The 14,334-nt window shown below is 37.6% G+C and overlaps 1 protein-coding gene across 1 annotated transcript in view; it reads left to right on the forward strand.

Moving 5' to 3' along the window:
- The window catches only part of BMP5 (bone morphogenetic protein 5), a 134,849-nt gene extending 128,391 nt beyond the window's left edge, over positions 1–6,458 (forward strand). The window contains exons 6-7 of the mRNA XM_043907049.1: positions 439–549; positions 4,618–6,458. Coding sequence (XP_043762984.1) covers positions 439–549; positions 4,618–4,767 — 261 coding nt within the window. The 3' untranslated portion in view covers positions 4,768–6,458. The remainder of the gene's footprint in view (positions 1–438; positions 550–4,617) is intronic.
- Positions 6,459–14,334: the final 7,876 nt, after the last annotated feature.

Raw genomic sequence — 14,334 nt, forward strand, 5'->3', positions numbered from 1 at the left:
TTAAGAAGTAATGAGAATTATCTCAATTAAGTTTATTCTTCTTTTCCTTTCTGGTTCAGTTGAACTTTGCAGAGTTCATCATTTCCTGTTTAAACAATATTTAGAATGCTATTTCATGATTGCAGCTTTATTCATGAATATATGGGCTAATACAGGCTAGGAATATCTAACATAATGACCTCTGGGAAAAATTACAGAGGACAATTCCTTGTGAAAATATTTATACTTTTGTTGTAAACTTTAAGTTAATCATAAATTAAAGGCTTGAGGGAGCCTGTCTTATTAGAATAATTGTTGGACCAAAAAGAGAAACCAATCCAGAGTATTTAATATTATATTATATTGAATTATATTAATTATATTTAAGTATTCTTTAAGTATTGTTTTTCTGCGCTTTTATGTTGGTGATCTTATTTCTTCTGCTTTCGTGCATTTTAGGACTGGATTATAGCGCCAGAAGGCTATGCTGCATTTTATTGTGATGGAGAGTGTTCTTTTCCACTCAATGCTCATATGAATGCTACCAACCATGCCATAGTTCAGACTCTGGTAAGTTTTCTTTTTGTAGAATAGAAAGTGGTTTATGATGCAAGCTTCCTATAAAGTTGCTTAAAAAAAAAAAAAGCATCTATTTGGAGTTAAAAATGCATTTTCTTCTCAAACTCCGAACGTAAAAATTGTACCAGAATAAGAAATGTGGATATAGTCAGGAAATTCAGGCTGCTCTGAAGAAAAATCCTAATTCCAAAATGAGGAAAGATTCAGCGAGGAAAATTGGAGCAATCACAGAAAATGGTCATTTTGCACTGATTTCTTCAGTAGGCAATGTGATTAACCACACAGGGGCTGTTTCTAACCTAACCATTCATTAGCAGTCATTACAGAAACTTTGAATAATAGCTGTGCTGAATTTCATCTGAGAGCTTTTAAACTCCTTATTTAAGAATGTTCCATAACGTACTTTGGTATCATGGAAGCTCTTCAGTGTAGAATATAAGTAGAAGATTGGTTTCCATTTTTTGATATCTTTTTCATTTATAACCCTTACGGTGGAAATTAATCTTCATTTCTTCCCTCCCACACTTAGGAATGCAACAGTGATTTAATCTCTACTAATCTAGGCTAATTTTTGTGAAGGAAATAATGAAATGTTAACCTCCTGGTCTCTCAGTGGTCGTACTTATCTCTTAAGCTCAGGAAAACCCTTGGGAGTCTGACTCCAACATCCATACCTTTTAATGTGATGGGGGAGCGGCCTCTGGCAGATGAGGAAGAGGTTCTAGAAGATGCGCAGGCTGTGTGATGTGACCCTGCTTCAAAGTTGGGGTCACAGGAGCATTTCAACTATAAGTAATCAGGACAGAGGAAGAGAACAAATAATTTTGGAATCAAAACACTGATGGGAATAGTTATTTGGTAGATAACAGTAGAGCAGTAGCTGTTAGAAAAAAAAAAAAATTTATCTTTGTGGGTGAGGCTTGTTTATGACCAAGAGAAAGAGCAGCTATTAGAATGTGTAAGGAGTTGACTCTTCAGAACATTATCTTCTTTTGCAATCTATTGAAAATTTAAAGTTGATGGAAATAACATCCCAGTTCCCTTCTGAATAAGAATGGTGTATACACCTTGACAGATGAAATCCTTGACTTGATGTTTTGCTGGCATCTTACTGACCTCAGAGGTACTACTGGATAGCTAGACCACAAAGATGCACATCTGTGGCACCTAGAGCATAGATTTTGTCAAAGACTTTGGAAATAACCTGGGAGTAGAGAGGAAGCGGAGAACTAAAACAAATACGTATTTTGAAAGGTAGTCACTTATAAATACTCTTTTCTCCCCCAAGTTTGAAGAGAAACATTTATTTCAGAATACAATCATGTAAAATTATCGAGTTGCTTTTTAATAATGAATGGAAAACATTTGCTCATGCCTATCCTTCCCCAACACTGATTTTTGCACCCTAGATTTCTTTACTATATCATACTCAGCAAACTTTAGAGGTGTGGGGAAAAACTACTATTTCTTCCTTGATTGCAAAATTTATATACACTGAAAGAAAACCTTAGCTTGCTGCTGCTCTTATTTCACTGTCTAAAGTGAATACCTGGAGTCTAAGTCCCAACCAGCATTTTCTTTCATGCTTGCTTTGTGCTGCCAATGCCATAGAAATATTCTTCTTTTTGTTGATTTTTGACCAATGATGTTCCCATATGCAAGTATAGAGTCAATTCCTAAGGGTATTTTAAGTTTTGATATGTCTATGATATGTTTTTATGCTATCCATAAAAATAAGCACTTCCTTTAAAATTGTTTTTGTATTTAGTTATTTTTATTTTTGCCTGCCCTGAGTGTACACTGCTGCACTTGGGCTTTCTCCAGTTGCCTCACATGAGGATTGCTCTCTAGCTGCGGTGCCCAGGCTTCTCATTCTGGTGGCCTCTCTTGTTGCAGAGCATAGGTTCTAGGTGCATGGGCTTCAGTAGGTGCAGTGTGCTGGCTTAGGTACCCCTTGGCACGTGGAATCTTCCCAGACCGGGGATTGAATCCCTGTCCCCTGCTTTGGCAGGTTGATTGTTAACCATTGAACCACGAGGGAAGCTCTGTAAGTACGTCCTAATATATGGTATTACTGTTGGGGCAGGGAGAGCAGGTATGCGGCACAAAAAAAGTTGTTATATTCAAATATCCTCCAGTAAGATGAATGTCTGGGGAGTCTAGCCTTCTATCAGCTGAAGGCTCCTTGCAGAGAGAAGGATGCTTCAATTTCATGCCTTAGAGGAAGAGCTCTCCTCACTGTCCATCCGCAGGGTCACAGCAGAACAGCCACTATTAGCCTATAGAGAAATGCCACTTAATTTCTCAGAAATTAAGCTCTTTGTACTGTCATTTCAAAGACTCAGAGAGCTTTCGCCGTTTCCTCAGATATGCGTCTAACACATCCAAGTTCGCTCAGGCTATGCAAAGCTTAATTATTAAAAAAAACTCTGTCAAATACCCGTGTCTCTCTCTCTTTTTTGCTTTTCTTAAAAATAAATATATAATTACATACTGTCAACTTTTAGAACTGTAGTCTAGAAGGCAGCGTCTAAAAACAAACATTTTTTAAATCGCTGACACGGACTTGGAACAAGCCCCTCGTCTGTATCGCTGTCCTGGGATGTGGAGCATAAGTCATCACAGAACTTGAAGGGAACATGGGAAGTTTGGTGTTTCTGGTTTTTTTTTTTTTTTTCTTTTTTTCCTGGCATTGTGCATTCTCTGTTTATTTTGTGACGGACATGAAACAAGAACACAGGCGCGTTTGTTGTTAAAGGAAAGCAGGTCTGTGCCGAACACGTTTGAGACATGATGGAAGGACAATCTCATTCTTTTCAGAACAATGGCTGGGTGAGGTGATCCTTGAAGCAGGGGGTTATCCATCCATCATGGGTGAGGGGGTTGAGGAGGATAAAGCCAAGGAGGGCTTCAGGCTGCCTCTGAAATTTGGAGAACCATGCAGCCTGCAGTTTTGTGAGGTCTTAGGAAATTTCACGTCCGTGTCGGATCACCTCATTTTTCCTGCTGTGTCTGTCCATAGGCAGGACTCCTATATCATTTCAGCCAGGAGGTTCTGCAGCCAAGACTCTAAGAGCTGTATTTTCTCTTTGTAGATCCCCGAGGACTCTGCAGTGGGACTTCCCAGAAACTCCTCTGGGGGAAGGGCTAGGGGAGGCGGGTGGAAACGGGGAACCAAGTTCTGGCTCCTTCTTTGATTGTTGAAGATCAGAGGTAAACTTGCCAGTTTGATGAAAATGAGAACAAATCCTTTACTTAAGCATTTCACTGGCCATGCTCAGCTACCTTTTCAGGCTTTGGAGGGGGAGAGGTAGGGATGTATATTCAAGTTGTAACATATCTAGGCTTCTTTTTTCTGATTGAACATAGCTTGATTTTTGGCACTTGTCTACGGGAGAAAGCAAGTCAAAGGATGTTAAACTCTGGCCAATCTGGTAAAACATTATGGGGAGAAGAGTTGAAATCATTGCTTTAAAGCAAGTATTGGATTTGTACCTGGAGTTTATTTTGCTGGGATTATGCTTCCTTTACCAAAGGAAATGAAGAATTTGCATGCTTTTAATTTTATTGTTAAAAAAGCATTGGTTTATTGTTTAGTTATCCTTTTAAGAATAATTCTTAGATCCAGATCTTCCTATGGTCAAGTGCTGTCCCTTTGTTGATTTTGCATTCATAACTTACGTGTTTCTCATGAAGTAAACAGAAGTGGCCATTTTAACTAAAAGCAGCCCAGTCCTACTTGCCATGTTCTTTCCTCCAGGAAAATTTCCACTGAATATTCCATAGAGAGAGTTTTCCTTCCTTGGTAGAATGTTTTTCAAAGCCCCACCACATAATTAGAACCAGTGGGTCGAGTCTAGGTGTTAATACTTAAGGATACCTCCTTCACTACCAGCTCCCACCTCATCTCAGCATGGAGCAAAAATAGAAGAGAGGGAGGTAACTTAAGAGAGTGCCTGATCGTCAGTGATAAAGCAAGAATGTCACCTGAAAACTACAGACGAAACATCTATTTTATTTCTTAAAAAGTAAAACATTTTCTTCCTCCCACCCAACCAGGTTCACCTGATGTTTCCTGATCACGTACCAAAGCCGTGTTGCGCGCCAACCAAATTGAACGCCATCTCTGTGTTGTACTTTGATGACAGCTCCAACGTTATTTTGAAAAAGTACAGAAATATGGTCGTGCGTTCGTGTGGTTGCCACTAATAGTGCATAATAATGGTAATAAGAAAAAGATCTGTATTAAGGTTTATGACTACAATAAAAACTATCCTTTCAGATAAAAGGGGAATTTAATAAAATTAGTCTGGCTCATTTCATCTCTCTAATCTATGTACAAGAGCATGTATATAGTCACTTTTATTTATTTAAAGGTATATATTCTCCTTTGTGGATGCCTTTGCAGTAAAATGTATTTTAGTTCACTTCATTATGCAAAAAATTGCCCATTCTAATTTTTCATAGGCTATGCTGAATCCAATTCAATTTCACTTCAATATTTTTAATGTAATTTTTATACAATTTTCTGAAATTAGACAGAACTCCTTTGACTGTTAAGTATTGTTGAAGGAAGCTGAATGCATTTGGTTATGCTGTGCCAATGTAAACTGATAGGATATTTATTGATATTTAGAATGAGACTTAAAAAAATAACCACCCAAAACAAAAATGCTTGGAGGAACACAATTTTTCTTTGAGAGTTTCTGCTTCATTAGATAAAGTGAAATGTTGAGCTGGCTTTGAGTAAATAAACGGGAGCAGAACACAGAAGCTGAAAGATTGCACGTAATTGTTGTAACTGTTTGCTTGAACAGAATTGGTTTAACTGTAGGAAAGCGTTTCTTCTTGGCTCACCGGTTGTAGATTTTGCAAAGAGCTCAAAGCTTCAGGAATTCTGTGGAGACAGACTTGAGCCTGTGTCCATAATTTTCCAAGTTAACACTAAAAAAGCGTAGTACAACCTTCTTACCTCAAATAAATCATGTCTGCCTATTATCTAGAACACTACTGCTGCAGTTTTTGTGGGTTTTTTTTCAGATTTAAAAACAGTCCAAAATAAAGAAACATTTACACGTGCTCCCCTTCCCTCCCCACAGATGAGAGTCACTGCATGCATAAAATATACCCGAGCAAAGCGGCCGACAGAGCCGTTTTCTGTAGCTCTCTTTTATAACTGAGTTTGCTGATTGATGTGATGCAAGGGATTTTATTTAGGGTAAAAGCACTGAAACTCAACTGGAGGAAATTACCCCAAATCCCAGAATGGCTTTGACAGAATTGCCATTTCGAAAGAACAGCTGAAATCCATTTTTCATATCTTGGAGAATGAGCTCATTGAAAACCTTATTTTGGAGGGGGATTTTTGTAAACCTTCCTCCAAGCACAAATAATTCCAAGTGGGAAGGTTCTGTTGTATGTATGTGCATGTGTGTTCTTCCCTCTGAAATTAATTTATTTTCTCTCTCTGTTTCTCTCTCTCTGCCTTTTAAGGCTTGTGTTTAACCCACTGACTTTTGGAAGAATGACATTTAGTGGATAAGTTGCTATTTATGTGGGCTCCACGGCTAGGATTATTTACAGTTCATCTAAAATACTCATAAAGCACCATTTATTAATCACCCTTTTGGACTTTCTAAGTACAACTTGTATCAAAAATAGCTTAAAAATGTTATGGGTTTGTTCATGATTCAGGAATATTGCCATGTTGTTTTAAAATACAGATTGTCTTAAAGTAAATTTGATAATAACTCTATTGGGGGTACATTAAGTAATATATTTTTGAATTAATGGTATACCATTATAAGAATAATAAATGAAAGTCTATTATATTATTCTTTAAATGTGCTGTTTAAATATATTTCTATGTTTTAAAATATATTAAACATGTGATGCTAGTTCCTATTGTGCTGCTTGATTTGGCTTTTCTTTTTTTTAAAGAGGGATACAAAATGTAAGTATGTCCTAACCGAGACTATAAGCGTATCAGATCTAAAATGTTTGTGTATTACATGATCTTAGTTGCCAAAACTAGTGTTTGTGTTGTTGATACGTAACTCACTATTAAATAAGCAAAGCAACCATCCATGAGTTAAATATTTTCTTAATCTGTTCCAACAATAAGGAAAATTTTTAAATAGCAAAAAAATAAATGATTAGGATGGGAATTGACCTTATTTATTCTCTTTCATTTAAGAAGGGAGATATTTAGCATCAGTATTTTTATATTTTCGCAAAATATGTATGAATATATATATATATATCTGTGCATATGGTCAGTCACATTATTTTCAAATAACTATTAGAGTAAATGCTTAGTATTACTTTGAATGCTCAAACTATTACAAGAAATCAGAATAATTTGGTCTATTTTAACAGGATCCAAACTACTCAGGTCTTTTTGGCTAGTTATGCATTGACTTTTCTGTTGGTATGTTTTTAATTTTTCTGCTTTGTAAAGTGGTCCTAATCATTTTTGATACTAGAAGGGCAAAAATGACAAATACTCATTGTTCTTTAAAACTAAGGCAAAAATAAATTTGTCTGTACTGAAGTTAAGAAAGAAACAGACACAGAAAAGAAAATGCAAAAACATTTTTTTTCTCAAGTAAAGAACTGTCATTTAATAATTCCTGTATCACCAGCATTGAATCTAAACCAGCATCTAGGAGCTACTATATAGTCTGCAAATTTCATCTCTCAAGACATTTACAATGAATAGGTAGCTTATAGTATAACTTCACTCAAGGCAGAAGAAATCCTCATTTCCAAAGACAAGTCACTGTCTCATAACGATTCAGTCAATTGTGCCGTCGATCATGTGATCTGGCTCTCAGATTACCTGCTTTTCTATGTTCTTTCTTTTGCATTTTGGGGGGAGGGGCCTGGTGCTTTTCAAAGTTACAAGTGAAGATGCCTTTGTTGTTAAAGCACATATATCACTACGTATTTATCTATACATCTGTATTTTATCGTTTACTTTCTTTTTAACCAAAGGAAAAATAGGAAAAGTAACAATCATTGACGGTATACATTCTTATGTACGTAGAAAGGTGACAGTCTATTCAAGTTAACAAAACAAAAAAAAAAGAGCCAAGTTTTGCAAAATTACTTCCAAGTCTGTTGTCATACTTGTTAGAAGTTGTTTGAAAGATGGGGATTTCAAAGACAGGAGAACCAGGATCAGGTACAGCCTTTAAAAGTACAAAGAAACTTCAGACTTTGAAAAACATGCACTTTAACCTTTGCATATTAGTTTCAACTTTACAGAGGCAGCTAGCCTCCAATCGGGTGGGTAGAGAATGGGGAGAAGCGATTCAGCCTCAAATCCAGAGGCTCGGGTACGGGAGGATGAGAGGAAGGAAGCACTGGAAAAACAGCCTCCAGACTAAGCATCTGGAAACAAGACCAAAGCTGATGGTTCAGTGGGGCGTGGTTGGTGTTTCTTCCCAGTTCACTGTGGCTCTAATGACATGATGAAATACAATAGGACCAACCAAAAAAAAAAAAAAAAAAAAGAACTAGACTAGTTATTTTCCTGTCCATACCTATAGGAAAAGCCCAAACTAGGAAAATGATTTTCTACCTTGAGCCACAGGCCAATAAGATGTCTCTGATTATCTTTACCCTTTCTTCATTAAAACATACTTATTACACACTCACTTATAAGTAAGTATATTTATTTAAACAAAATGCATACACTGACATAAAGACATATTGTTTTAAAGAAGAGAGAATAAAAACATGAATGTGAGTATGTGTGCTCAATCATGCCCAACTCTTTTGTGATCCCATGAACTGTAGCCTCCCAGGTTCCTCTGTCCATGGAGTTTTCTAGGCAAGAATACTGGAGCGAGTTGCCATTTCCTACTCCAGGGGATCAAATCTATGTCTCTGGCGTTTCCTGCATTGGCAGACAGATTTTTACTACTGGCTCGCCTGGGAAGCCCACAAAAACGTGAATGCAAAATGTTTTAGGAACTCCCCTGACAGTCCAGTATTTAACACTACACTTCCAATGCAGGGGGCACATGTTCCATCCCTGGTCAGGGAACAAAGATTCCATATGCTGACGGTGTGGCCGAAAAAAAAATTTTTTTTCTTTAAAGCAAAATGTTTTAAATGAAGAACAGAACTTCTGTGAAGGAAAAATATAATACTGGATTTAAACTTTATAGGATATGTTATGGGAAACACAGTGGGTGGAAAGACAGATAAGAAAGAATTATCCAGGAGACAGCATTGAAACATATAAAGTGATGGAAAGTCAAAGAGAATTCAAAGTTAACAAAGTTGTAACATCCATTTAATCAATATTGCAGAGAACTGGGGACAATTTAGGGGCAAACAGCAGATCAAAGCTTGCTTCTCAACTTGGAAGGCAGTGAACAGATAGTCACTATCTTCAAATTGCTCAGGAAAAATAGCTGTCATTTGGAATTCTGTATCTGTATCCAACAAAACATTAGGGCAAAAGAAAAACATTCTTAGGCAAATAAAAATTAGAATTTACCATCAATGGTAAAGCCACTGCTAAAGGTTTTACCTCAGGAAGAACCAAAATTAACCCCCAATGGTAATGTATACAAATACTATGAACAAGAAAATAATAAACATAGGGTAGATTAAAATAAAAATGTTTAGCAATTGTGGTTTAAAACAGCAAGAGAGTTAAATTAAGTAGGGCTAGCTATAGCAAAATATTGTACAACTATAGAATGCATTGGAAGGTAGGTGTTTGAAAATACAGCTTTTGTGTTTTGCTTAATGATGATGATTAAATTAGACTCATAAACAATGCATATTTTGAACCAGGGCTGGGCAAACTCTTTCTGTAAAAATGTGGTAATAAGTATTTAGGGCTTTGTGTTTGCAATTACTTACCTCTGCCACTGCAGTGTGAAAGTAGCCATTCTCCATATGTACACTAGTATGTACGGATCTCTTCCAATAAAATTTTATTTACGAAAACAAGTTGTGAGTGGGATATGACTCATTGGGTATTGTTTGCTGACCTCTATTCTAATCCAGTAGAGGGAATAATTGCGATGTGGTAAAATGAAATCAGTTCAACATGATGAAAAAGAAGAGAGAAAAGGATAAAAAGAAACATAACAAAAAGGAAGTATTGCATATAGTAATATGATAGAATTAAATCCAACATAATCATATCATATTAAATGTAAATGGCCTAAAAAGATCACTATTGCCAGGTTGGATTTAAAATAATAATGTCAACAGCTAGCCACAGTCTGTTCAAAAGAGGCACTCTAAAAACTTAATAACACATGAAGGTTGAAAGCAAAATGAAAGTAAATATATATCAGGTAATATCCATCAGAGCAAAACTGAATAAGCATATTAAGCCTTCAGGGAAATGAGAATCAAAACATACAGTTCAGTTCAGTTCAGTTGCTCAGTCGTGTCCGACTCTTTGCGACCCCATGAATTGCAGCACGCCAGGCCTCCCTGTCCATTACCAACTCCCGGAGTTTACTCAAAACTCATGTCCATCGAGTCGGTGATGCCATCCAGCCATCTCATCCTCTGTCGTCCACTTCTCCTGCCCCCAATCCCTCCAAGCATCAGGGTCTTTCCCAATGAGTCAGCTCTTCACAGCAGGTGGCCAAAGTATTGGAGTTTCAGCTTCAACATCAGTCCTTCCAATGAACACCCAGGACTGATCTCCTTTAGGATGGACTGGTTGGATCTCCTTGCAGTCCAAGGGACTCTCAAGAGTCTTCTCCAACACCACAGTTCAAAAGCATCAATTCTTCAGCACTCAGCTTTCTTCACAGTCCAACTCTCACATCCATACATGACCATGGAAAAACCATAGCCTTGACTAGACGGACCTGTGTTAGCAAAGTAATATCTCTGCTTTTTAATATGCTGTCTAGGTTGGTCACAACTTTCCTTCCAAGGAGTAAGTGTCTTTTAATTTCATGGCTGCAATTACCACTGCAGTGATTTTGGAGCCCAAAGAAATAAAGTCTGACACTGTTTCCACTGTCTCCCCATCTATTTCCCATGAGGTGATGGGACCAGATGCCATGATCTTAGTTTTCTGAATGTTGAGCTTTAAGACAACTTTTTCACTCTCCTCTTTCACTTTCATCAAGAGGTTTTTTAGTTCCTCTTCACTTTCTGCCATAAGGGTGGTGTCATCTGCATATCTGAGGTTATTAATATTTCTCCCGGCAAACTTGATTGCAGCTTGTGCTTCTTCCAGCCCAGCATTTCTCATGATGTACTCTGCGTAGAAGTTAAATAAGCAGGGTGACAATATACAGCCTTGACGTACTCCTTTTCCTATTTGGAACCAGTCTGTTGTTCCATGTCCAGTTCTAACTGTTGCTTCCTGACCTGCATACAGGTTTCTCAAGAGGCAGGTCAGGTGGTCTGGTATTCCCATCTCTTTCAGAATTTTCCACAGTTTATTGTGATCCACACTGTCAAAGGCTTTGGCATAGTCAATAAAGCAGAAATAGATGTAAACATATCAGAAAATTTTAATCACTATTGTCATTTCTCAGCTTAATAAGTAAGAGACAGAATTCTATGTTTTAGAACCACATGAATCGAAAATTCATAGAATTATGAAAAGAAATTAAAACTGCACCTTTTTAGTGAGAAATTTTAACAAATCTCTCTGATTCATTGACATATTAAGGAAAAATGATCAGTGAAGCTAAAGCTGATATACCCAATTAATAAACATTAACTAATGAACATGTGCAGAACATTAAAAAAATACATGATTTTCCAGAAAATATGGAAGATGTTTAAAAATTGATCATTTCAACCAACTTTACAAAATAAGGTTCCTAAGTCAAATCACTTTGGTGACAAGAATATTGGAAGAATTTATCTCTTCCTTGTCTTTCTTCTTTGAGATGTGCAAGTAAATAATATGTCCTTAGAAAGGTTGCAGCTGTGAGGATAGGGTGCCTCCTTCTCTTTTGAATATAAAGACATATTGTTAGACTAATAATTGTTTTTCTGTCTCCCCTGCCCCCTACTAAGTTCCTTCAGAAGGATGTTAGTCGCTCAGTTGTGCCCAACTCTTTGCAACCCTATGGACTGTAACCCGCCAGGCCTTTCTGTCCATGGGATTCTCCAGGCAGGAATACTGGAGTGGGTTGCCATTTCCTTCTCTGGGGGATCTTCCCGACCCAGGGATCAAACCCAGGCCTCCCAAATTGCAGGCAGATTCTTTACCATCGGAGGATGGGAAACACATTATTATACTTTGTGTTTCCTCCATTTTTCAAAATAATGATGTATTACTATGTTTGTTTGTTTTTTAATTTAGAAGTATCTACAAAAGGTTAAATATTATAACTTTATTTTAGGAAATGAGGTAAAAAGGAAGAAAATGATAACTAAAATGCAAAATATAAAAGAATCTACCATTTTTGCCTATTCAACTTTTGACATAACTTCTTGTAAAATGACAGAAGGAAATTAGAGAATGAAATGGCAACCCACTCCAGTATTCTTGCTTGGAAAATCCCATGGACAGAGGAGCCTGGTGGGCTACAGTCCACGGGGTCGCAAAGAGTCGGACACAACTGAGCAACTTCATTTTCTTTCTCATAAAATAATCTCTAGAATGCCTTTTAAAATTGCCAGTTTAAAATGGGTAAACAAAAATAATTTTAGTTTGGCATATAGTATCATTCTCTTAAGGTTATTAAGACATCATTTGAAAACTACTTGTCTTTGAGATCAAGGTCTATGATATTCAATACCTGCTGATGTTATTAAGTCTTTCTATGTTATCCTACTTAGAACTTGAAATAAAACATTAGGAAATGAACAAGCAATTATCCAAAGATGTTATGATAAAAAATAAGAACATTTGAAAAGTCTTGGCTATTGACTACAATGGATCTAATGAATCTCATCTCAAACTAACCTCCTAGGGTTATTATTAAGTCAAAATAAAGTACTTTTGTATTCCCAATACATAAATACATTCTGGACCTTGATAACAATTTTCCATTCCTGGGAAATATCTTCCCTAAATTCTTCTCACTGATATTCTACCAGTTTCTGAGGGCTCTTCTCATTTGCCATTTTCTTCAAAAAGACCAAATACACCAAACCACAGGTGTTTGATCTGGCTAGAAAGCCACTGCGGCCCTCTTGCTTCTAAGACATGCCTCTCATTATGCCAGTTACTATAGTTATTTGGGAAAACCTTATACTCCTAAACTGTAAGATGAAGAAATTTACCATATCCATTTTAAGGAATTTATTAATTCCTTAAAAATTATCATAAAGATATTCTTGGAGTTGATGTTCTACAAATGACTTGGAAAAGCATAGCTTAATGTACTACTTTATTGGGAAATAAACAGCAAACATAAAGATAATACTGTCAAAATTGAGATGGTAAACATACAAGAGTTCTTATTTTATAAAGAATGTCCCTAAAGTATCTTTCACTTTTAGGGCATTTGAACCTCCATCTTGTCAAGATTTTGTCTGAGTTTTTATCTTGTTCTTTTGCTTGGAACATATCCTTCTGTTTCTTCATTTTGCTTAACTTTCTGTGTTAGTTTCTATGAATTACATGAAACAGCCACCTTCTTCCAGTCTTGTAGAGTTGGTGCTGGATAGAAGATGAAAGTTGTTATTCATCCCTGCCCTAGCTCTTGGCCATCTCTCAAATTTCTGTAATTGCCCAAGCAACATATTTTACTTTAATTGCTCCCAGTAGTTGAAGGTGAGCCAAGATAGTCAGTGTCCCAAAGGGGAAGATCTCAGTCAGTACCTAGATTCAGGCAGATTGGCAGCTCGACACTCAGGGAGCACTCTTCAGGGATGCAACTATGCACTGTCCTGTGGGACCAGAAGCATAAGCCCTGCTGGCCACTAGGGTCAGGAGATCTGGAGCTGTTGCCTGGCAATAGCAGCAAAGATTTGGGCTCCATAGGAATGTGTAAGCTTCTTTCTGGGAGTGAGTGCATTGAGGCAGAGGGAGAATGTGGTGCTGGCACAGCCCAGCCCATGCTCCGTGAAGGTACTCTTGTAGCCTCCAGATGTCTGTTGGCTCTGAAGCCCACCCCTCAGGTTAGGCTGGTACCAGCAGGTAGAAAGGAAGGCGTGTGTTCTGACTGCTCTCCGTGCAGTGCCCTAGGATGGCAGCCAGTCAAGAACTCTCTGACTGCTACAGTCCCATGGAGCCCAGGGGACTCAAGGCCGTCTGGGCACCAGAGTCAGATGGCACCGATGTATGCCCTGCAGTGGCTGCAAAACTCAGGGCAGCAGACATACACAAGCTCCTGTTCAAGAGATGCTGTGTTCTGAGGCAGAGCAGCTGACGTGAAATTGGTACCCACCCTCTGAGTTTTCAGGGAAGGCTTACTGTCAGCCCTTAGATGTGTGCTTCATTAGGAGCCTACTGAAAGGCTGTTGCTGAGCCGTGAAAGATGCTGGGATTCTTGGTCTCTGGAGGAGAGGAATTCAAACTGGGGCCAATGATGAGGCTTGATCACTCACAGTTATTGTATGATAAAGTTTTATTAAAGTATAAAAGGGATAGACAAAGCATCTGACATAGACATCAGAAGAGGGCAGAAAGAGTGCTCCCCTGATAGTCTTTAGCCATGTTATATACCTACCTATACCATATACCATATACCATAGAGGTATATGTTATATACCTCTAATTAGGCTGCTGATTAGAGAAAGGAAATGTCTCAAAACTCAGAGAGTGGCACCAGGCCCCTCACCCACAACATGTATTTTTGAGATAATACTGGCGCA

This window comes from Cervus elaphus, chromosome 7 (assembly GCF_910594005.1).
Source record: "Cervus elaphus chromosome 7, mCerEla1.1, whole genome shotgun sequence".
NCBI lineage: Eukaryota > Metazoa > Chordata > Mammalia > Artiodactyla > Cervidae > Cervus > Cervus elaphus.